Here is a 23,833-nt window from a genome sequence, read left to right as displayed (position 1 = left end):
TCGAAATCCAATCCTTTTTCTTCCTGTAAAACAACATTTGAGCATAGGTAAGCTTGTATCAACCAATTTCAAACAATAATATCATGACATCCACCCATCAATCAATATTCAACTTTTTGTGTCACAGAGCTAATTCTTTAGTTAGCTAGCTAGCAACAGTATGGTACGTTGTTGTGTCTTTGGGTGTCCCATTCACCAAAGGTGAATTTTGTTGCAAAGGATTGGTCACAGCTGACCAATTGTGCAGGTGGAAAATCAGACACACAACAGCACCCTCATGTGGTTAGAAGTAAGAGTTGCACCTAAAGGATAATCTTTTAATGTGTAAATTTAGCTAACACATTCAAATCCAAAGCAACATGCAGGTTGAAGTCTTTGCCTGTAACCTCTTGATTTGCAAGAGGTTAACTGCAGTTAAACACTACCACCACATCATAGTTATGCCCTATCCTCTCTCTTTAACGTTGTTAATCACACGACATACACAATATTCAATACTATGCTTTTACAATCTAAATGATTGCATTATAGATTTTTTGCATGTTATGCATTAACTAAACATCACTGCATAGATTCATACATCCTAAGCGGCTAAAGATTTCTGGTTCCAGAACACCAAAGTTCTGGTCATGAATATTTTTCCAGCATGAGAAAAAAGCAAGCCTTTGAGTGTTGTTTTATATATTTCTCAGTTTGAGGGTTAGGTAAATAGACTAGAACCTCTTGTCAGCTGTGGCCATGATGTGTCTCTTGGTGTTCCTCTCAGGTCTCAGCAGGATGATGTAACACTTTGGGGCGAAGATGCAGGCCAGAAGTCCGTAACTGGAGGCCAGGATGGCAAAGATCTCCACTGCAACCGTGTACTTCCCTGGAGAGCTGACATAGGCGGGGACGAACGCGACCCACACGGCGCAGAAGATCAGCATGCTGAAGGTGATGAGCTTGGCCTCGTTGAAGTTGTCCGGGAGTTTTCTGGCCAGGAAGGCCAGGAGGAGGCAGAGGGAGGCCAGCAGGCCGATGTACCCCAAGACCAGGGAGAAGCCCAGAGCTGAGCCCTCATGACAGAGCAGGATGATCTGGGCGTTCTCATGGCTCATCAGTCTGTGAGGGGTGGGAGGGGCCACAGCCAGCCACACAACACAGATCACCACCTGGACCGCAAAGGAGGACAGGCCAAGTTGAAACACACATAGGTCTGAAACACAGATTTGTCTGAAACACACTCAGATGAAACATATGCTCCACACATAAGGACAGTGAATTCTTCTGGCAGATGGTTTTATCCAAAGCGTACACAGGGGGATTTAAACCTACAACCTAATGATCTGCAGTCAAACAGTCTACATCCTTACATGACTCAACACTCATCCTTACATGACTCAATCAACACTAATCTGGGTGTGAATAGTTGAATTAACAAAGCCACAGTTGGTGGAAAACTCCAATCACTCGTTTCTGAAAGATACTCCTTGAAGTTTTCCTACCTGTACCAGTGTGCACATGAGGATGATGGCTCGTTGCTGTGGAGGCCCAAACCATTTCATGATATCACTTCCTGGAAGTGTGGCCCTGAAGGCCATCAGCACCACTATAGTCTTCCCCAGGACACAAGAGATGCAGAGGACAAAGGTGATCCCAAACGCCGTTTGGCGCAGCATACAGGACCACTCAGAGGGCCGGCCGATGAAGGTGAGAGAACACAGGAAACACAGAGTCAGGGAGAAGAGTAGCAGGAAGCTGAGCTCTGAGTTGTTGGCCCTGACGATCGGCGTCTGTCTGTGGCAGGCGAATATGAGGAGGACCAAGGTGGTGCAGAAGGACCCTGTCAGAGCCAGTGCCAGCAGGGTGACGCCCATGGTGTCCGTGTAGGACAGGAAGTCCACCTGCCTGGGGATGCAGGCGGTATGGTCAGGGTTGGACCAGAACTCTGGCAGGCAGCGCACGCACTCTATAGCATCTGGGGGAGCAGGAACCAGCGGTCAGACAGGAAGGACAGGAGGTTGCTACGGTCCGTCTGTGGGTCATCGTGGTGTTTAGTATTTCACAACGCCGCTTGGCAAGTTGTCTGAAATCCAAGCTTCCTTCCCCCCCTTTCTCTGAGATACAAGAGCCAGGTTCGAGGGGGGCATTGTGGGTTATCTACACAGCTGCTACCAATTATCTAGAGGAGGGAAGAAAGTTGGACGAGAAGAACTGCTATTCCCATGTCACCTGTCTCTTTACTCAGTAGTAATACACACTTATGTATTGGGAAATACTCAATCTTTTTCTGGCATACTAAATGGTAGTATGGGTATTAGAACATACTAAATCTTTTCCCCGGCATCCTCTGCTGTTCAGAGCACACAGTCTCACCTGTCTCATTGCTAATCTCCCCTGCTGTGCAGACCACACAGTCAAAGCAGCATACAGGCAGGTTGGGCTTGATGGCCTTCCTGGTTCCTGGGAAGCAGCTGGAGCTACACACGGAGAGGGGAGCCTGACAGGCAGGGAGAACACCAACTACAGAGGTCAGAGGTCACCAATAGAGGTCAGAGAAAGAGGTCAAAGGTCACTGGCTGGGGTAAAACAAGTCAACGAGACTCCATTTTACAATTTGATGAGAAAACCTCATAGAACTCAAAGAATTTGATTTAAAGTATTTGAAGTACTGTGTAATCATAAATCCAATCTGGTTATATTACTCTTTTCAACGTGACAGAGTGAAACGTATCCCATAATGAATATAATTTAAAATGTGACCAACATAACATGCTACAAACATGTTGAGCCATTAGAGAGGGTCTTACTGTGGTCTGGTTACTGCTCCAGACCATTACAGAGCGTCTTACTGTGGTCTGGTTGCTGCTCCAGACCATTAGAGAGCATCTGACTGTGGTCTGGTTGCTGCTCCAGACCATTATAGAGCGTCTTACTGTGGTCTGGTTGCTGCTCCAGACCATTAGAGAGGGTCTTACTGTGGTCTGGTTGTTGCTCCAGACCATTAGAGAGCGTCTTACTGTGGTCTGGTTGCTGCTCCAGACCATTAGAGAGGGTCTTACTGTGGTCTGGTTGCTGCTCCAGACGATGTCCGTCTCCTGGATCTGCAGCTTCCTCCTGCCTACGCTGACGGTCTGGTCGAACCTTCCCACCGTCACATACTCCACCTGGCCGTCGGCCCGCGCCTGCCAGCTCACCAGGTCGTACATGGCTACGGGGTCCCCGTTCTCGTCAAACTTGGTCTCCTCGTTGAACGCGTTGGTGTAGTCCACCTGCTTCAGGTAATGCAGCAGCTAGGAACAATTCAAAAGGACGGAATGGGTTCAGCGCAGTGGTTAGAGCAGAGTGTGAATTATACAATGACAATCGGGGGGGTCAACTTCTTCTCCAGGGTGTGTATCGACCCCCCCCTCAACCTGTTGTTTTTACCTCTTTTGGGGGGGTCCAAGTCTTAATTAGGGGGGTCAGATCCCCCCAAACTCCCCCCTGTAATACGCACCCTGGGTTAAGACTATTTGCCTGCAGATCAAGACGTTAACGGTCCAAATCCCACCCTGTGCAGAATGTCGTTTTGGATAGATGACATTCGGTCTGCTAAATGACTACGTAATCCTTTCAAGAGATGGCGTTTTGTGAAATCAAATCCTGCTTTTGAATTCTTTGCCAGTGCCAGTCCTTCCTACCTGCCAGGGCTGAAAGCTGTCTGTGTCTGGACAGGCCTGCAGAGGAAACGGCCCGCGGCCAGCCTCACATCCCTTCAGGTCGTGCAGAGCGTGGGCGATGGCGTACACAGCTTTGTACACGTTATAGGAGATCCTCAGCTGTGACACGTCAGAGTAGATGTTCCTCACGGTGCCCAGGTTCTCCTTGCCTGAACACGGAGGAACGATGGACCCTGTCGAGGAACGGCCAGATCGACCCAGCGATTATACCTGCTTACTAGATGGGGTTGATGACTTACTTGATTATAACTAGGTACACCCCAGGGGCGGGAATCTTTTGGTACCGCACAATTCCAATCGATTCTTGGGTTCACGATTCGATTAAAAATTGATTCTCGATAAATAAATGAAAACTATACAAAAAATAATAATAATACCCCCCCAAAAAATCGACATTTGTGTATCGCTAGAAGACTGAATCGCGATTCGAATGTGAATCGATTTTTTCCCCCACCCCTAGTAGACCCCCACGTGGCCCCCACTCTTACCCTGGCTCAGGCTGCAGCCAAACACAGCCTCCCAGAAGGGCCTGAGGAAGGGGTCCAGCTTGGCCTCGGGGCTGGAGGGATGCAGGCGGAGCAGGAAGTCCTGGAGGCCTGGGATGTGCGCCCGGCGGATGGCGAAGCCCATGGAGCCCAGCAGGATGGGCCGGTAACGGGGTGGCATGGAGAGGACCGAGGCCGTGCTCCAGGCCTCGCTGGCCAGCCACTGGACCCCCGTCAGCCCCTGTCTGGAGACAGACTTTACTCAAACAACACGCGGATCCAGTAAAAATCGTCACCTAATTTCTTTGACACTGTGGTCGAATCGAGAACTCAATGAGCTACTGTTCAGTGATGAAATGCACTGTGATATTGTGGTTGAGATGTCGTGGTTAAAATACAGAAGCCATCCTTAGCTCTGAACTCTAAAATACAGTTTGAAATGTGCACTTCTAATCCTTGATAATCTACTGTGCGGGTGTGCACGTGTGCTAAACAAATAAAATATCCTAAATATATATTAAACAACAGGGTGCTGGGCTGACCTGAGCACCTCATCGAACAGAGCTCCAGCATCCTGCTCCAGGGCGAACACCAGGACCACCCCAGCCTTGGAGGCTCGGATGTCAGCCACGATGGTAGCCATGGCAGCCTCTTCATGGTTCTTGGGGATGATCTCATGCAGAGCCACACAAGCCCCCAGCTTCTGTACCTGGTCACGTGGATGGAGTATGGAGGTTTAATATGATTGGCTGTTAAAAAGATTGTTTTCATCCAAATATTCATTTGTCACTCATTCATATCAGTAGTTAATTGTGCAAAAATCTATGTTTTTTTATGTACACATTTTGGAATATGGCAGAAGAGTTAGTTAAACATGTTTAATACAGCATCTGAGAGGATCACAGCCCACCTTCTCAGCGAAGATCTGGGCTCCTCCTCTCCCATACGCATCATCACCAGCGACCACGCCCACCCAGGTCCAGCCGAAGTGTTGGACAAGCTGCGCCAACGCATCTACCTGGAGGGATAAAGGGGGAGGGAGGGAGAGATGGAAGGAGGGGGAGGACAGAGAGAGAGAGAGAGAGAGGGGGGGGGGGGGGTGGAGAGCAGAGACAGTCACAGAACTCAGACAAGGACACAGACAGACAATGAGACTATAACCAGTCACTATGACTTATTAGACAATAAAGATTATTTAAAATGGTTTGAATTAAAAAAAAGTTATTGCCCATGAGGGGAACTAACCTTTGACTATACAAATACTTATGTACAAATACATTTTACATAATTTGTGTTAAATCATATGTAAAATTGTGAAGTACACATATCCATAAAGACAAAACAGTAAGTGTGTCTCTGACCTGGAAGAAGTCGCTAGGCATGGTCCTGAGGAAGGCAGGAAACTGACTCTTGTCACTCAGACATGCACAGCTGGAGAAATAACTCACCTGGGAGACAAACATTAGCAGGTAGCAAGATAATGTGTGCATTTAAATTCTTCATATCCCCAGGCCAGTTAAGATAGACAACTAGAGATTACGTGCTGCATCTTGCTCCCTTTCTCGCTCATTTTGTCTTCTCTCATTCCCTCTCCTTCACGCTCTCTCCCCCCCTTCTCTTTCTTTCTCACCCTCTCTATTTCCTCTCTTCCCCTTCTCCCTTTCTGTTTCCCTTTCCAGGCTAATAAACCAGAACAGGCACTCACCTGTGGCACGTGAAACACTCCCAGGAAACGAGCCACAACCAGAGACTGGGTCGACCCTCCGTCTCCAATCACCACAGGAACCGAAACTGAGCAGGTGCCCCCCAGCCCTCCCCCGACCTCCCCCACCCCTCCGTCCCCCTCCATCAGTTCCATGGCGGCCCTGAGGGCGTGGTAGGGCATACTGCACGAGTCGTAGATCTTGTAACCCAGGGTTACGCCTGGAAGCAGGCTAGCATTCCTGTTGATCTCCTCGATCGCAAAGATCATCGTCTGCATCCAGCGGAACGTCCGGAAGTTAAACCTGAGGAGAGGGAGAAGGAGGAGGGCGAGGAGGGAAAGAAGGGGATGAAACTCCTCCAATGTGAAACCCAAGAGAAGCATAAATACATCATTAACTAAACCATAAGAGCAACCAACAACTGGCTATATCCCCTGATGTAGATCACACAGGATATTCAAATCAACCCTGAATGGATATCTACATTGTGTTTTCCTAGTTCCCTGTAGGTATCTAGTGTCTACCCTAGTTACATGAGTATATATCTACAGTGTCTCCCTTAGTTGTTGGCGTCCCTGAAGGAGGCCTAGTCCGGGAGGATGGAGATCTGACCCCGTGCAGCGCATGGCAGCAGGCAGGGTGGCGAAGGAGAGGTCCGTCTCCAGAACAGCGTCATGGAGGGAGAAGAGGCCACCCAGGGTGATGTTTCCTGGCCTTTGGAGCACCGGCAGGGAAATGGAGCCATGGATCAAACTGCATTGCTGAGCCTGGGTCTGGTGGTCCTGGGCTTGGGTCTGGTGGTCCTGGGTCTGGGAGATAAGGACTCCCCAACACAGCAGAACCGCAAAACAGAGGAAATTAAGCATTGATCCTAAAGACTTCCCAACGATGTCTGCCAAGTCAAACCACAGCACGGAAGCTCACCCATAACCCCTAGCTCAGAAGTAGTTGCTCCTTCAACCTAGCCTCACCCAGAACATTACCTAGAGTCCTACCCCAACACACATCACACCAAACCCCCTCCTGTTCCTCTCTAGTCCATGGGATGACATTTATACGCGCTGACTGGCTGAAACAACCCTCAGGATCTCAGGTCCCAACACCCCTGGGGCGTGGATCAATGGAAAGACAGAAGCCGCCAGTTGCACTGCAAGTAGAGGCAGCAACTGGAAACAGGAATGCACATCTTACCATGATGGAGAGTGACAGGACTGGTTTTGTTTTGTTCTTTCGCAGGGAGACACTGTTCTGCCTGAGCAGAGAGCAGTGATCCTGCACTGATGTGAAGAGGCAGAAGTTCCCGCTCTCCTCACCTCCTTGCAGATAGGTGCCTGCCAACTACACGCTCTCTCTTTCTCTGTACACTCTCTTGCTCCCTTTGTACACATACACACACTTGCTACATATGAAGTTCTGTGTGATGACAGTTTCTGAAGGCATATCTACTTGTCTCTGCCTGTTCTTCTCACTAGCACAGCATTTTGGGCCACTACCCACACGGTTAGCTGTGTTGCTCATTCCACGAATGCACGATCCTTACAAGTTGTACCTCGTTGTAAAGGTGCCTAATCAGGATTTCCAACGATATAAAATACAATACCAATTGGTATTATTGAAGGGGAGGAATAATCGACCGAAATAACGTTTCCGAACTTTTTTTGAGGAGTTTATATATATTATACAAATATATAAAAAGATTTGCTGTGAGCAATATAGGGTTCAGGAGCAGTTCAGAAGTTGCTAGCTGTTTTTATTTGACATTACCTCATTCTAAAAAGCACAACCCAGACTCCAGGTTGGACTTTATAACAGTGTAATCAGGCTGCTAAAATAACCTTAATTAATCTGATTTCAAAGACTATTAGGGTCAGGGTTAGGGAAGAAACCGTTTCAATGTTTTTTTTTTGTGTTTTGTTTATAATTAATTGCTTATTAGGCCATAATGTGTGTAAAAGTCTGCTTTGGTGCTTGGGAGCAGATCATTAACCCTAGCCTGCAGCCTATATCAGATAAAGAGATAGTAAGGAATAGGGAGACAGTGGGGGGAACAAAAGAAAGATGGAGGAGAGGGAAAGAGAGACAGGGCTGAAGAGAGAGCTAGAGGGAAAGAGAGGAGAGAGAGGGAAAGAGAGAGAGATAGAGGTTAGAGAGGGGGAAAGAGATAGAGAGGGGAGTGGTGTGTTGTACCGCCCCAGGTCACAGTTGGCCCTTTACACAGTAATGTGTCCCCTGGTGTGATGGAGAGAGGGATGAAGAGGCAGGTGTGTTTTGTGTCTCCAGGCTCTAGTTTCTCTTCACTGGGTTAATGACCCCCCCACCCCCCCAGACCGCTCAGTGGCTCCTAATGAGACCTCCCAGGATGTACTGCTCTCAGAAGGGACGCAGAGGATTGGAAGGAAAACAACACAGAGAGACAAGGTCATTGTATCAAACACCTCCATTATGTCCACCAAGGATTCTGAGGAGGGGGGAGGAGAAGGGAGACAGGCAGGCAGGCACATGCAGTTCAACAGGCAGTCCTACAGGCAAGCAGACACATGCAGTTCAACAGGCAGTCCTACAGGCAAGCAGACAGACATGGCAGGCACATGCAGTTCAACAGGCAGTCCTAAAAAAAAAAAAAAATTGTCATTTAGCAGACGCTCTTATCCAGAGCGACTTACAGTAAGTACAGGGACATTCCCCCCGAAGCAAGTAGGGTGAAGTGCCTTGCCCAAGGACACAACGTCATTTGACACGGCTGGGAATCGAACTAGCAACCTTCAGATTACTAGCCCGACTCCCTCACCGCTCAGCCACCTGACACCTGACAGTCCTACAGGCAAGCAGACAGACATGCAGTTCAACAGGCAGTCCTACAGGCAAGCAGACAGACATGCAGTTCAACAGGCAGTCCTACAGGCAAGCAGACAGACATGCAGTTCAACGGGCAGTCCTACAGGCAAGCAGACAGACATGCAGTTCAACAGGCAGTGTAGACATGTAGATAGGCGGACAGGCCGACAAAAGGGAGCACACATACAATTATTAATATCACTAATAATAAATTAATTAAACTGATGCTTTTAGACCTCTTGATCTCCACAATTAGCTGTGCTCTGTAAATTTGCGAGACAGCTGGATTTGCGAGATCACGACCACTGAAGAATCCATCTTGTCAAGCGTCAATTTGTCCATGTGTGTCCGAACTAAAGAGGTTAAAACCAGTGTCCACTTAAGAACGATGATAACAACACAGAATAATGTAATCACTAGACTAGTGATCATCAAATCCCTTTTAACCTTTTCATAATCCTGTTAAATTTGCCTGAAAACGCCTAAACAGCATACCCAAAGTAAATTGAAAGCTGTTCTTGAACCATTTGGAGTACATGCATGTAAATGATCTCTTTTGAAAGCTGACACTCTGAAGTTATTTCCCCTGATGTCAGGACCCCTGTCAGTCCTACTGGTGTTGAGTAATAGAAGCTTGAACACAAGGAAAGTGAAAGTTTCTATTTCCGCCTAGATTTTGTTTTGAAAACAGAGGCCTGAAGAGGCCTAGATGTGGTAGGTATTAGCTGGAAGACTAAATTGGACCACAGGTTGAAGCCTTATCCAATTCAAATCAAAAGTCAAACATAATACCACAATATATTCATATTTGACACATGTTTTTATAAGAGTACATCCAGGTGTTTTCTAAAAGGGCCTTTTGGAGACTCCAAAATGACCCTTTGTAACCAAGGTCAAATACTTAGGATAAAAAGGTATTATTTTTCATAATTGTTATCTCTAATGAAAGGTGGTACTTAGAACTATCATATATAATAGCTAAATCCCTAATTAGTATTACTGAAACACAAAAACTGAAGCATGAACACATTGGAGTGCTTTATCTGATTCCCAGGATTGGCGCACAAAGAACACTGATTCTGTCAACCATATTGCGCAATCGACTTTTATTTTGACGGCTCCACAGACACATACAAATGAGGTATTGGCATTTTCAGCTAGCTGTCAGCTACAAGGCTAACGAGCTAATTTCAGAGCCAGTCGAAGCCAGTTCGAGAAATTAGTTTAGAACGAGTGTGGGGGCGGGGGCGGGGCGGGGGGGGGGGGGGGGGGGGGGGGCAGGACGCACAGACCTAGTTGGCTTTAGAGGGCTGTCAACGGGGCATGGAAGCTCCTATTGGGTCAAACAAGGTGTCAATCAAAAGGGGAGGGTTCAACGGACATTTTGATTCATATAGTAAATACTCCGTTGCTAACCGGAGAAAAGAACACTTTTATGTGAAGAAGTTGTTTCTTACGTCGGCTAACTTGCATAATGAAACAAAGGATAATGGATATTCATGAACGTAAAACATTGTATTTGGACGAATTACTTTACATGGCTAGATACTTTGAACCCTTGGGAATGTACGCAGATCAAGTTTTGATGTGTTGTTTGCATACCTGGACGACACGGAACCTTTGAGGGTAAGTAGAGACGTTTGGCTTTGTAAACAACACTAAAGTGGTGACTGGACAAAGACGTTGACTAAACTTGTTGTTGTGACTCGATCTTGAAATGGTTTACATATCTACAAGCACAGGAATCGTAGCTTTCCAATGATGTATAACATGTGTAGTAGTCTAAAAAATATATTTATTAACATTTAGTGCGTAGTAACAGGGGGGAGTAGGGGGCAGTGTTTTCGGTCCCGCGGGCGGGCCCAGACGAAAAACAGGTAACAGTTTATTTCACAGACTTACAGTCAAGTCTTCCACTGTTTTCCACCAAAAAAGTTTTGTTTGAAATTCTTTAAAGCACATTTTCTATTGCACTGACTTGGCTGTGACATTCGCTGATTTTGGGTGTCTAAGATATGATGGATTCTGATCTGTATCAGGCTAGCCACGTGACTTTCTAAAGTAAGCAAATGGCTAGTACATAACATTTCATAATAATTTCAGTAAATCAAGCTCTAATCAAGCTCTAACAAGAAATAAATGTGATTTCAAAAGGAAACTTAAGGCAGCAAGGAAAGAAAGGAAATTAGAGTAGATTAGGTTATTATTTTAGGTATTTTAGGACAGACAACAATGATGTTTTAAGTCTTTGTTTCTGTTTTTGCTTGTTATTTTATTTTTACTGTAAATATTGTTTTCTAAGTTTGTGTTTTTGTTCACCCACATTGATTATGTTGTACTGCATTTTACATTTACATTTAGTCATTTAGCAGACGCTCTTATCCAGAGCGACTTACAGTGAGTACAGGGACATTCCCCGGGAAGCAAGTAGGGTGAAGTGCCTTGCCCAAGGACACAACGTCCTTTGGCACGGCTGGGAATCCTTCAGATTACTAGCCCGACTCCCTCACCACTCAGCCATCTGACTCCCTATTTCTCCTGCATTTTATGATTTCTATTGTAATGTTTTCTGCCTGGACCCCAGGAAGAATAGTCTCCACTATGGTGTAGACTAATGGGGATCCTTAATAAACATAAACATAAATTAATAAAAATAAAAAAGCAGCGCTGCAAGACCCAGTAAAATGTAGAGCTAACGTTAGCTAGCATCGACATTTGCTAACTCAACTTCCGTAGGCTATCCTCAGTATAAATTATACCATATCTAAAATAATTTGTAGACATAACAATGTATTTTGCCACTAAATGTTTTATTTTTTCAAAAAATTCCCTTTCTACCCGGCAGAGGCTGATTTACCAAGGGATCCTTTAAAAGGTGTAGGCCTATACTTTACAGTTGAACATTAGCTGATATTTAACTACTTAAATTTAACCGATCAAATGCTGCTAATGCTTGCTAGGTAGGCTACTACACAGCTGCCGACTAGCTAGCTAACGTCAACACAAAAAATATATATAAAATCATCTGTTACCTATAACTAGCTTGTATGTAACTATCTGTGCTGTTGTCCAGTAACTCCAGTTGGAATTTTCCCTCCACAATGGCGGCGCGCTACCGAAGCGTCACCTAGTGACTGTTACCAAAAAAGCATCAGAGTGTCGCCTCTTGTGCTTCCATACTTTTTGGTTGCTCTTGAGAAAATGTGCCCGGCTACACAGCCGGCAGTTATCAAATCGATCTCACGGTACTTTGATGGATACGTCACAGTGACCTAGCCTCGGCGCCGTCTCAAGTCGGACAAAAAGTCTAACCAGAATTCACTGCTTCAAGTCAGCCAGCTGCAACCGGTTCCTTAGAACATTTGTTGTGTAGTCTTTCAATCATTCAGAAAAATGTAACTTATTGGCTAAAGGACTTGCAGTTAAGTAGCCTGAAATTATCAAATTATCAAAAAAGTCGGCTGATTTATCACGTTGCTGTCCCCAGTCAAAAGTATAGGCCTAAACACACAGGGACATCATGGTCTAATTAGATCCAGTTATCCTGGCAAAACATTTAAGGTTCTTCATTTATTGTCAGGACACGGTCCGCCTATTGTAAAAATGAGAGCCGAGTGTAATTAGTTTGGACATTCTGGACTAGGCAAGCGACTTGATGTGACATGTAGATGCTTAGCCTAACAGCTTTTGGAATGACAAGACAGGCAGTGTCTAGCCTGATAGGCAGTGGATAATATCATACTGGTTTGAGAATGTCTATTGTGGTTTTATATACAGGCTATTACTGTAACATTGGGACTCCAGTTCTAAGTGTGGATGGCGGGTTACGCAAGAGCAGTAGTTCATGTAAAACCAAAGTTGCATTTGATAAATCAAGTAGGCGGCCTATCTACTACAACTAGCCTGACAGGTCATTTAAGTTTAGTTCCCTTTAAATCTACAGACAAAAAATTATAAATGGGCAAATCTCGAGTAGGCTTTTGCATTGTGGAAGTATTTTTTTCTTTTGAGCAGGTAAACCATAGGCTATATCTCCCCATCCCCCGATCGATCGCATACTGATCAATAGATTTGGTCGCAACAGTTCTTTCAATGTAGTCTACCACCCATGAAAAATGTTGTCTTTCTCCAAATGTTTGGATGTTTGATGAGTTTAAACTTTTTTTTAAACTGCCCCAGCTGCAATGGATTCAAGCACTGTAGTTTGTTACATAATTAGACAACACGTCTGGTAATGTTACAATAGCTAGGGTACAGTAGGCCCTACATAACTGAAAATAAGATTAATGGTCTACTCTAAATTTCAATAGAAAGGGAAAAACAGAGACATTTTAAAGTTAGACATGAACCTAAAGACCATAGTCCAGGATATCACAGTTCATGGCCTACTTCTGAGGAGCTGCTTTGACAGTTGCAAAGTAGCAAAGTATCCGTTGAAAAACAATTAGGTGTGTCCCCCCTCCGAGACGAGAGAAGGATTGTTTGTGATCTTGAATACCCGCCAAATCACCTGTGTGCCTCTGCTGGGTCTCAGGATAAGCCTAAAGCTCTTTTTTAATGAACCACGAACTGCAGCACGCACTCAAGTGTAACAAAGGCTAGGTGAAGCGATTAAGAATGGCACCTAGGGACCGGTATTGGCAGAGAGATGACGCCACAAACCTGCCAATTTACCTTTTACCCCAGAGTCTCTGCCGAAACGGAGGAGCGGTCCGGGCAAGCGGAGACATGTTCGTATTTCCTTCCCGGATGATGACATCAAGACTCGGGGCTATGAAAAGAAATTCACCAGGTGTGGTGTGTAACTTTAATTAACTTCCAAGGCATAAGGATGTGATTAAGCATAGCAACAGGTGGGCAAAACCCTCCCAGAGGAACATCTCCTTCATTATCAAAACATGATTACAAAGTATGAACTTTGAAGGCAGCGGGAGCCTTCTTTGTTGTCTTTTATTTGACAAAGAAATAAGATATTTAGAAAATAACAGCTTAGAGAAAAGGGTAAATGTTGAGATGTATAGTGTAGGCCTACGACTAAAGGTCTTTCAATATTCAACATAAAATAAGCATAAGACAAAGACTTCTTCATCGCAGAAATGTGGATTCACGCTAACATGGCTGTCCTGCGGCCTAGGCGTAGGCGTAGCGTGTCTTTTCTGAAATTAAAGTGTGGGTGTGAAGATGGGTTGTACTAAAGCCGTATAAATATCTTTGGAAAACGGTCTACAAATACTAGGCTACCCTGTGCCACTCCCCCGAGTGGTTCTGGACGAGGTGTACGGTACTGCTCACCTTTCTTCAGGGTTGTACTTGTATGTCAAGCTGCCCCACGTCACAGGAACAGGAAATAAACTACCATGCCATTTCATAATAATAATAAAACATGTACAATTAGCAGACACTGTCATCCAGACCTATGGGTGGGGGGATTTGAACCTGTGACCTCTTGATGTGCAGTCAATTGCTCTACCCCTGATTCAGCCCCATCCCGAGATGGTTCTGGCTTGGCCGGTCTTACACAATAACTGAAACCAGATGTAGAATCTACATGAGGATAATTGAATGATGGATGAGGGACTTTCTATTTAGAACAAATATAGCTGAACGTTTTTATGTTACATGATAAGCATCTGTTTCCAATGACTGTGATGTAGTTAAAAAAGATCATGTAAAACATAAGGCCACCAGGGGGCGGTAGAGTCCATGTGTTAGGGCCCTGTGTTCCTCGTATGACGTCAGGATCTGTAGTTCAGCTGAGGACGAACATGACAAACCCTGACCATCTTTGTAATAGTAGCTAGATTAGCTCAGTGGTAGAACACTTGACTGTAGATCAAGATATTGCAAAAATAAAACCTTCCCCCTGTACTGGAAACAAGTCTGTTAAGTCTGTTAAGTGAGTACATTACATTACGCATCCATTCTTTCTGTATATTAGTAGCTGTGGGAAATGCACCATGAACTGAGATGCCCCTTCAGAACAGTTAACTAGTGACCAAGCCCAGACTACGTTGATATGTAAACATTTAGCAGATGCTTTCATCCAAATTTACATACAATAGCATAGTAAGTGCATCAGACCATCAAGGCCTTGAACGGCATCGTTTTGACCAGAACTACAGTGGTTAATGCCTTCAAACACAGGACACAGTAAGCAACTAAACTTGGTTAAAAACAAAGTTAATAAATACATTTCTGATGAAGTGAGGAGGTAATCTGATCATTCGAAAACATGTTTTTGCTTTGTATCCTATTAGGGCAGGATACGTTAGAGGAGTGAATATAGTTAAAAACATGTTTTTAATTATCCATTTATTCTATTAGGGCAGGAAAAGTTTGAGGAGGTAATATGATCATTCAAAACATGTTTTTATTTTGGATCTAATCTATTAGGGCGGACTACATTTGAGGAGGTAATGCAATCATTCAAAACATGTTTTTATGTTGAATGTGTTCTGTCAGGTTTGATAGAGAGCTCTCTCCAGGGGTTAGGAGCGAGAGCGGTGTGTATGATTGAGTGTATCTTAAGTGTGTTAGTGTATGTCTTGTGTTTGTATTTCAGTGTGTACCTGCGTGTATACAAGTGTGTGAGTGTGTGTATGTGTTTGTACGTACACTAAGTGTGTGTGTGTGAATGTGGACATGTAGTGTGTGTGTGTGTGTGTGTACACTAAGCATGTGTGTATGTGGTGGTAGGTTTCAGTTAAGGAAGGCCAGGGGGCTGTTAAGGAGAGTGGCCAGGGGAGGCCATGTATCAATAGGAAGAGCCTGGAGGTGAGGGGAGGTCATGCATCAATAGGAAGAGCCTGGAGGTGAGGGGTGGTCATGCATCAATAGGAAGAGCCTGGAGGTGAGGGGTGGTCGGGTGGGAGTCCAGGAGATGCCCCAGCCCCCTGTATCCGGCCTCCCTGCCCCTGCTACCTGATAGGAGAGCCCCTGATCTAAGCTCTCTGCCCTGACACAGGACCTCAGAGGAGCACTCAGCCAGAAACACATCTGACAGGCTTCCCCACAAACAACATCTTCTAATTAAAGCTGGCCTGAGAGGCGAATCAGAGCGTCATTAAACGACCGCAGGGCTGGAAAATAACAATAACACAACCTGGAATATTGTACGGTTCAGTGACTCGTTTAATCAGGCAGACTGAATTAATTGTTTATTTAGTGCGACTGTCAAAAGTGTACTTTTAATACACACATCCAGATGCTCACTGGCTTATAAACAGTTTGGAGTGATGTGGATTTTAAGGTAATACACAATCCACTGTGTGTAATGCGATTTGCCAGGTCAGCTGAACAGCTAAACATGTGAAAATAAATCACACACAGACATATTTAACACACAACATTTGGTGTAGTCAAGGCTTAGACTCAATGACACAGAACAACAAACCCTGACACACACACACACTCGGATACAAGCATGAGAGGGTTACAATTATGTAAGTTGTCTACAGTCCTGAGTCCCTTACAGTCTACCTGTTCACCCTGTAGAGGGTAGGCGTGCTCTGCCCTCACACCCCAGACCCTGTAGAGGGTAGGCCTGCTCTGCCCTCACACCCCAGACCCTGTAGAGGGTAGGCCTGCTCTGCCCTCACACCGCAGACCCTGTAGAGGGTAGGCCTGCTCTGCCCTCACACCCCATACCCTGTAGAGGGTAGGCCTGCTCTGCCCTCACACCCCAGACCCTGTAGAGGGTAGGCCTGCTCTGCCCTCACACCGCAGACCCTGTAGAGGGTAGGCCTGCTCTGCCCTCACACCCCAGACCCTGTAGAGGGTAGGCCTGCTCTGCCCTCACACCCCAGACCCTGTAGAGGGTAGGCCTGCTCTGCCCTCACACCCCAGACCCTGTAGAGGGTAGGCCTGCTCTGCCCTCACACCGCAGACCCTGTAGAGGGTAGGCCTGCTCTGCCCTCACACCCCATACCCTGTAGAGGGTAGGCCTGCTCTGCCCTCACACCCCAGACCCTGTAGAGGGTAGGCCTGCTCTGCCCTCACACCGCAGACCCTGTAGAGGGTAGGCCTGCTCTGCCCTCACACCCCAGACCCTGTAGAGGGTAGGCCTGCTCTGCCCTCACACCCCAGACCCTGTAGAGGGTAGGCCTGCTCTGTCCTCACACCCCAGACCCTGTAGAGGGTAGGCCTGCTCTGCCCTCACACCCCAGACCCTGTAGAGGGTAGGCCTGCTCTGTCCTCACACCCCAGACCCTGTAGAGGGTAGGCCTGCTCTGTCCTCACACCCCAGGCACTGTATTGGCCTAGTCTGTTTTCACAGACGAACATGTACACACTAGTAACAGGCTTGCTTCCAGATCTGTGTGGTCAAAAGCAGAAGCCTGATGGGTGCTGTACCTCTGGCATCAGAGGGAGATCTGTGCTGTACCTCTGGCATCAGAGGGAGATCTGTGCTGTACCTCTGGCATCAGAGGGAGATCTGTGCTGTACCTCTGGCATCAGAGGGAGATCTGTGCTGTACCTCTGGCATCAGAGGGAGATCTGTGCTGTACCTCTGGCATCAGAGGGAGACCTGTGCTGTACCTCTGGCATCAGAGGGAGATCTGTGCTGTACCTCTGGCATCAGAGGGAGATCTGTGCTGTACCTCTGGCATCAGAGGGAGATCTGTGCTGTACCTCTGGCATCAGAGGGAGATCTGTGCTGTACCTCTGGCATCAGAGGGAGACCTGTGCTGTACCTCTGGCATCAGAGGGAGATCTGTGCTGTACCTCTGGCATCAGAGGGAGACCTGTGCTGTACCTCTGGCATCAGAGGGAGATCTGTGCTGTACCTCTGGCGTCAGAGGGAGATCTGTGCTGTACCTCTGGAATCAGAGGGAGATCCTTACATCTCCGGTGACCTGAAGATTAACCACGGCCTCTTATCCCCGTCGCAACCTCAGGTATTGTGAACCAGATCAGAAAGTATCAATCAGGATCCATTTACTTTTCATTCATCTGTCTATCCACATCAGCTGGGATTCAGGGTGTCACTCTCCTGGCCTTAGTGTAGTTAGGGAATGGTAATGATGTGTCTGTCCAGCCTGTTGTCAAAGCAACCCTCTTGTGCCACCTCATTCCCTAGCATGTGCCATGCACCTCCCTGCCCGTCTCCTATTGGCTAATGCCTCAGAGCCTGTGACCTATTGGCAAACACTTGCCCTGCAGTCAATCAAAGGCTCATAAAAAGCCGTTGCTGAAGAGACGAATGGGTCCGGTCAGGGTGGCAGTGCCCTTGGTGTGTGTGTGTGTGATGCTGCTGCTGGTGCTGCTGGTGGTGCTGCTGGCTCTGGGAGGCTGCAGGGGGCAGGGAGAGGAGCCTGTGTGCAGGATGCTGGGGAGCCCAGAGTTCCCCCTGCTGACCAAGGAAGGAGACGTGACCATCGGAGGAGCTTTCTCCATCCACAGCAAGATCACCGAGCCCCCCCTCTCCTTCACAGACACCCCCCAGCCAATCACCTGCTCCATGTAAGTCTCAGCATTTGAACCTGTGTGTGTAATGTTTTAACAAGTGAAACGGTAAAAAAATTAAAAAAAGATTTGTCTGGGATTCACTCACAGTATTGTGTGACATCTTTCTTAACCGTGTTTATAAAACACCCTCTCCCAGAGTCAACCTCCGAGAGTTCCGCTTCGCCCAGACTATGATCTTTGCCATCGAGGAGATCAACCAGAGCGACGATCTGCTTCCCAACGTGTCCATCGGATACCGTATCTATGACAACTGTGGCTCGACGCTGTCCTCGATGCGAGCGGCCATGGCTCTGATGAACGGAGGGGAGAGGACCTCTGGACGGAACTGCTCCGGCCAATCAGCTGTCCACGCCATCATCGGGGAGTCAGAGTCCTCCTCCACTATTGTCCTGTCACGCACGACCGGACCATTCCAAATACCAGTAGTAAGATCTCACAGGTGCTGTGTCGAGGAGTCAGTCATATTGTGGTCAAGGATCAGGTTAAGGTTACTTCATATATACCCGTAGGTAGATTTGGTTTGCAGGGGGGGAACATAAACATAGAAAACAACCTGAAAAGGAGTGCTCCACATCCTGGTCAACATTTAAATACAAAATAGTCTATATCATCATCTTAGCCACAGTGGGTTCATGTTCATGTTAGGATTCATGTTTATTCATATTGTGGTTGAGGATTCATGTTCATTCCTGTTTTCATGTTTACTTCCTTGTGCTCAAGACTCTAAACCCAAACACCCTCCTTTACTGCTCAGTCAGTCATATTGGTTGTATTTAAATGGTCTTATTTCTATCTTGTATACCGGTAATATATTCTACTTGTCTGCACTGTTGGGTGAAGCCTGTAAACCAAGAAATCATTGCAAATAACACTTAGGTGAATTAGACAATAAACACAATCTTCTTTTATCTCTCTTTCCTCTCTTTCTTTCTTTTTCTCTTTCCTCTTTCTGTCTCTATCACTCCTCTTTCTTTCTTCCCTCTATCTCCTCTCCTGCTCTCTCTGTGTTTCAGATCAGCCACTCTGCTACATGTGAGTGTCTGAGCAGCAGAAAGGAGTACCCCTCCTTCTTCAGGACCATCGCCAGTGACCTCTACCAGAGCAGAGCCCTGGCCCAGCTGGTGAAGCACTTCGGCTGGACCTGGGTGGGGGCGGTCAACAGCGACAGTGACTACGGCAACAACGGCATGGCCATCTTCCTGGCGGCCGCCCGGGTGGAGGGCGTGTGTGTGGAGTACACGGAGAAGTTCGACCGCAACGAGCCGGCTCAGCTGCTGAAGGTGGTGGAGGTGATGCGGAGGGGCTCAGCCAGGGTAGTGGTGGGGTTCCTGGCCCACGTGGAGATGAACAACCTCCTGGAGCAGCTGAGCCTGCAGAACATCTCTGGGCTGCAGTTTGTCGGCGTGGAGGCCTGGATCACGGCCGACAGCCTGGTCACCCCCACCAGCTTCTCTGTGCTGGGCGGATCCCTGGGGTTCGCCGTTCAGAAAGCCGACATCAGCGGGTTTGCCGAGTTTGTCATCAAGGACTTCTGGGAGATGCTGTTCCCGTGCGCGGGGACGGACGGGGGCAACATGGAGGCGCCCTGCAGCGGGAACGAGGATCTGATGGAGCTGAAGGGCTATAACGACGATGTGGAGGAGCTGAGGTACTCCAGTAACATCTACAAGGCCATCTATGCCGTGGCTCATTCCCTCCACAGTCTTCTGGGCTGTTCCTCCCGACAGGGCTGTGACAAGGACGTCGGGATCCAGCCCTGGCAGGTGATCAGGGTTCACCTCAAACAGGGTTCAGCTCCTCACCTAGTTCATGTCTAAATCTGTGATTTATTTTGTTTTGGCTTTTATCCAACTTTCACTAATTTATGCCTGTTTTAATGATCAATTATTTGGCTCTTTTTTTAAATCTAAAGCGATATGCAAATACATAAAACTGCATACAGAACGTACATCAGAAAATCATGGCTCAGAAGTTTCAATTTATGTCACTTTTGCAAAAGTAATTCCCACATTACAGATATCAGTCACAACACAACACAGTTGTCGTAAACCCTAACCAATCATTAACAAAGCAAACAACTATTAACGATAAACAACCAGAAGATATCATCCAGCTGTGGTCTCTCTTGCGAGGTGGTGGAGTCGCTGAGGAGGGTGAACTTCACGGTGAGGAACGGGGACCAGGTGTGGTTTGATCAGACGGGTGCTGCCACGGCCCGTTATGAGGTGGTGAACTGGCAGCAAGCTCTGGACGGGGCAGTCGTCTTCAGAGCCGTCGGTTACTACGACGCCTCGCTGCCCGCTGGACAGAACTTTGTCCTCAGGACCGAGGACATCATGTGGCCGGGAGGGGAGAAACAGGTTTGGTTCAGGTTTATCATCAAGAGCAGTTAAATTACATTTGGTCCATGACACTCTTTAATGTGTTTTAAATATTTCTTTAGTTAGATTTTCATTTATATACAGTACTGTGAAATAGTATTTGGTATAAATAAAAGATAATTAAAAAGTTTTTTCTTTTGAATTTATAAAGAAATGAAAGGAGTAAACAAAACATTTCTCAACATTGCCCTTTTAAACTGCCACACATATCCAGAGGAAAAAATAATAAATATTTAGGACGATTTCCATGTTAAACAAATGTGGGAGGCTTTTGCACAGTACTGTATGTACAGTCATAGAGTTGTTAAATGCTTGACTTCCAGGCGACCTCAACAGTGCAGCATATTATCGTTGGAGAACACAGTCCAAGCCACAGTGACCACAGTCTAAGCCTCCCCGATGACCAAACCCTGTATGTCTCTCCTCCAGCCTGTGTCTGTGTGCAGTGAGAGATGTCCCCCAGGAACTCGTAAGGCCGTGCAGAAAGGAAAGCCTGTCTGCTGCTACGACTGTCTCCCATGTGCAGAGGGAGAGATCAGCAACCAGACAGGTGATACACACACTCAGGTCCACTTCTCTCTGAACTGTAGCAACACCAAAACTCTAACAGTGTATACTTTAACCACACACAAGCAGACAGGCACCCTCAAGTCCGATTCAGTCCTCAGTCTCTTCCAAACAGTCATCACGTTGTCCGTGTGCGTTCTGATGAGGTTTCTTAGGGTTCAGTGGCTGGTCTTTGTTCTGAGCCTCTAAACGTTTCCCACTTCCTGTATGATCGCTGTTCTCCTAATCTTACTAATCCCGATTTATTTTCAGATTCTAACAACTGCGAACGTTGTCCTGGGGAGTATTGGTCAAATCCGAGCAGAGACAAGTGTGTACTGAAAGCTGTTGAGTTTCTGTCGTTCTCTGAAGTTATGGGAATAGTTCTCGTGGTTTTTTCTCTGTTTGGGGTTTTCCTTACTTCACTAGTGGCCGTTCTGTTTTTGATTAAAAAAGATACACCCATCGTCAGGGCCAACAACTCAGAGCTCAGCTTCCTGCTCCTCTTCTCCCTGACTCTGTGTTTCCTGTGTTCTCTCACCTTCATCGGCCGGCCCTCTGAGTGGTCCTGTATGCTGCGCCACACGGCGTTTGGGATCACCTTTGTCCTCTGCATCTCTTGTGTTCTGGGGAAGACTATCGTGGTGCTGATGGCCTTCAGGGCCACACTTCCAGGAAGTGATGTCATGAAATGGTTTGGGCCTTTACAGCAGAGACTCAGTGTCCTGGCTTTCACTCTCATCCAGGTCCTGATCTGTGTGCTGTGGTTAACAATCTCCCCTCCTTTCCCCTTTAAGAACATGGAACACTATAATGACAGGATCATTCTAGAATGTGCCTTAGGTTCTGCTGTGGGCTTCTGGGCTGTGCTGGGGTATATAGGACTCCTGGCTCTCTTGTGCTTTGTGCTGGCTTTCCTGGCCCGAAAGCTGCCTGATAACTTCAATGAAGCCAAGTTCATCACCTTCAGCATGTTGATATTCTGTGCTGTGTGGATCACCTTTATCCCAGCTTATGTCAGCTCTCCTGGGAAGTTCACTGTAGCTGTGGAGATCTTTGCCATCCTGGCCTCCAGTTTTGCTTTACTTCTTTGTATATTTTCCCCTAAATGTTACATTATTATACTGAAACCCGAACTAAACACAAAGAAACACATGATGGGAAAAGTGCAATCTAAGTCTCTCTGAATATCAAAATAAATAAAAAATATACTCATGTCTGTCATGAGTCATCTCATGTCAGTTTTTGCATTACATAGACATGAAAATTGTCAAAATATGCATCTCATTCCTGAAAGTTGAATTTAAGAAATGATTTACTTTTATATAATTAATATATATATTTATTTTATTATTATTGTGGCTAACTAGCATATCCTGTCACAAACCAGCGCCTGTTAGCAACGAACACTCAGCAATGACTGTACTGTATTGGCGCTGTTTAATGGCGCTGTTAATTAAGTCTGGTGCCCGGCACTCGTGGTTGTTGTAAGCAGTGACCACTTTGAAAGTTAAGCCTTAAGTCATTTTGCCATCTACTTTACACAGCTACCTAAAAATACTAGGGTGTTGAAACTGCAGGAAAACATGGCTGGGTCTAGCTATATCTGTGATATCACCCCGTTGTTCTGCAGCTAAGCTAGCTGTTTCTCAGGGTTAGCTAGCCAACTAAAACTGTGAAATGACTAACGCTAGATGTGGCTCTTTTCTGCGATATCAGCAACCTGTATTTCTTGTCATTGTTTTGCTAGCAATGTAGGTAACAAGATTACTTTATCCTTAACGTTAAACAAGCCACACATATATATGTTGTATACTTTTTAATCTGCAATATTCATCGATGATGAATATAACTTTTTACATATATACAGTACAGTTAAATCAGTTTTGTCTGCGTTTGTCCTTTAGCAACGTGATAATGTAGCTAAACCTCTTGCAGGTTAAACAAGAGGTTTGGAGGTTATAAAGTTAAACAAACAAAACAAGCACACAACTATTTAAACAGTAATTCTACCCTCTGTAGTTATATATAAAAAAAGAAGATCTGCATTATATAGTGTCACTACTTTTTGAACAAGCAGTGAAAAGCAGAAGCACCACTTTGTAAATCCCCTTCCCCCCCTCCCCCGGTTTGTAGTGTTCAGGTGAGGTGAGGTGGTGACAGGGCCCTGTAATTAAGGTGTGCTGCAGGAATCAGAACACGGTGCAGGCCACCTGGGGGGGGGACCAACAAAGACCCCAGAAGAACCTGAACTCAACACCATGACCGTGTCGTTTACCCCGAACAACACCACACACCTCCTGCCGTTGACTCAGACTCCAGATCAAACTACATGTCCTTCACCACAGCACACACAATCAAAAGATGGAAAAACTACATAAAATTTGCTGAATTTTGGTTTGTGAAAAGCCTCAAATCAAATGACCCCCACAATCCCTAACTAAACCTATGCACAAACATGGTATTTTGCGATGTTTTCTGTTTGAAGCACAGTAGACCAGCACAGTGCTGTAACAGCTGTGTTCTGAATAAACCCTGTTGATATATCGGTAGTCACAGGTTTTAAGAGGCTTAACGGTGAGTCGTTAGTCATTTAGCAGACACTCTTATCCAGAGCGATTAGGGATGGACAGCCAGCTGGACTCGTAGTGCAGTAACACAGCTAAAGCACAGGTGATATTCCACAGGTGAGGGAGTATGGTGACAGAATGTGT

The 23,833-nt window shown here is 46.2% G+C and overlaps 2 protein-coding genes across 3 annotated transcripts; one reads left to right on the top strand and one right to left on the bottom strand.

The window, feature by feature from the left end:
• Window positions 1–713: 713 nt before the first annotated feature.
• On the bottom strand, window positions 714–6,530 carry LOC136951290 (extracellular calcium-sensing receptor-like). The gene is made up of 11 exons (XM_067245632.1): window positions 6,502–6,530; window positions 5,892–6,192; window positions 5,548–5,634; window positions 5,097–5,204; window positions 4,729–4,895; window positions 4,184–4,431; window positions 3,663–3,874; window positions 3,042–3,272; window positions 2,356–2,479; window positions 1,485–1,957; window positions 714–1,151 (listed from the first exon to the last, which is right to left on the bottom strand). Exons 1-11 carry the CDS (start codon window positions 6,513–6,515, stop codon window positions 714–716), a joined length of 2,403 nt encoding a protein of 800 aa, XP_067101733.1. The 5' UTR covers window positions 6,516–6,530.
• LOC136951288 (extracellular calcium-sensing receptor-like) lies at window positions 1,611–22,306 on the top strand. Of its 2 annotated transcripts, XM_067245630.1 has the most exons (8): window positions 1,611–1,774; window positions 4,374–4,383; window positions 18,086–18,186; window positions 18,329–18,617; window positions 19,206–19,955; window positions 20,325–20,552; window positions 21,003–21,123; window positions 21,393–22,306. In XM_067245630.1, exons 4-8 carry the CDS (start codon window positions 18,363–18,365, stop codon window positions 22,304–22,306), a joined length of 2,268 nt encoding a protein of 755 aa, XP_067101731.1. In that variant the 5' UTR covers window positions 1,611–1,774; window positions 4,374–4,383; window positions 18,086–18,186; window positions 18,329–18,362. The 2 variants fall into 2 exon arrangements, with proteins under 2 accessions (XP_067101731.1, XP_067101730.1); XM_067245629.1 differs by lacking the exons at window positions 1,611–1,774; window positions 4,374–4,383 and having other exon boundaries at window positions 17,972–18,186.
• Window positions 22,307–23,833: the final 1,527 nt, after the last annotated feature.

The sequence above is a fragment of the Osmerus mordax genome, chromosome 11 (genome assembly GCF_038355195.1).
Source record: "Osmerus mordax isolate fOsmMor3 chromosome 11, fOsmMor3.pri, whole genome shotgun sequence".
Classification (NCBI taxonomy): domain Eukaryota; kingdom Metazoa; phylum Chordata; class Actinopteri; order Osmeriformes; family Osmeridae; genus Osmerus; species Osmerus mordax.
This window is presented reverse-complemented; position numbering and strand designations above follow the sequence as displayed.

What these genes read in the sequence shown, in the direction of transcription:
- LOC136951290 (XM_067245632.1), bottom strand. An exon ending in CAGCCTGAGCCAGGGTAAGA is followed by an intron (nt 3,875 to 4,183) that starts GTGGGGGCCACG and finishes GTTCCTCGACAG; the next exon opens with GGTCCATCGTTCCTCCGTGT. An exon ending in TCATGTGCACACTGGTACAG is followed by an intron (nt 1,152 to 1,484) that starts GTAGGAAAACTT and finishes TTTGCGGTCCAG; the next exon opens with GTGGTGATCTGTGTTGTGTG.
- LOC136951288 (XM_067245629.1), top strand. Translation starts at nt 17,972, where the DNA reads ATGCTGCTGCTGGTGCTGCTGGTGGTGCTGCTGGCTCTGGGAGGCTGC. An exon ending in CAGCCAATCACCTGCTCCAT is followed by an intron (nt 18,187 to 18,328) that starts GTAAGTCTCAGC and finishes ACCCTCTCCCAG; the next exon opens with AGTCAACCTCCGAGAGTTCC. An exon ending in AGAGATCAGCAACCAGACAG is followed by an intron (nt 21,124 to 21,392) that starts GTGATACACACA and finishes ATTTATTTTCAG; the next exon opens with ATTCTAACAACTGCGAACGT.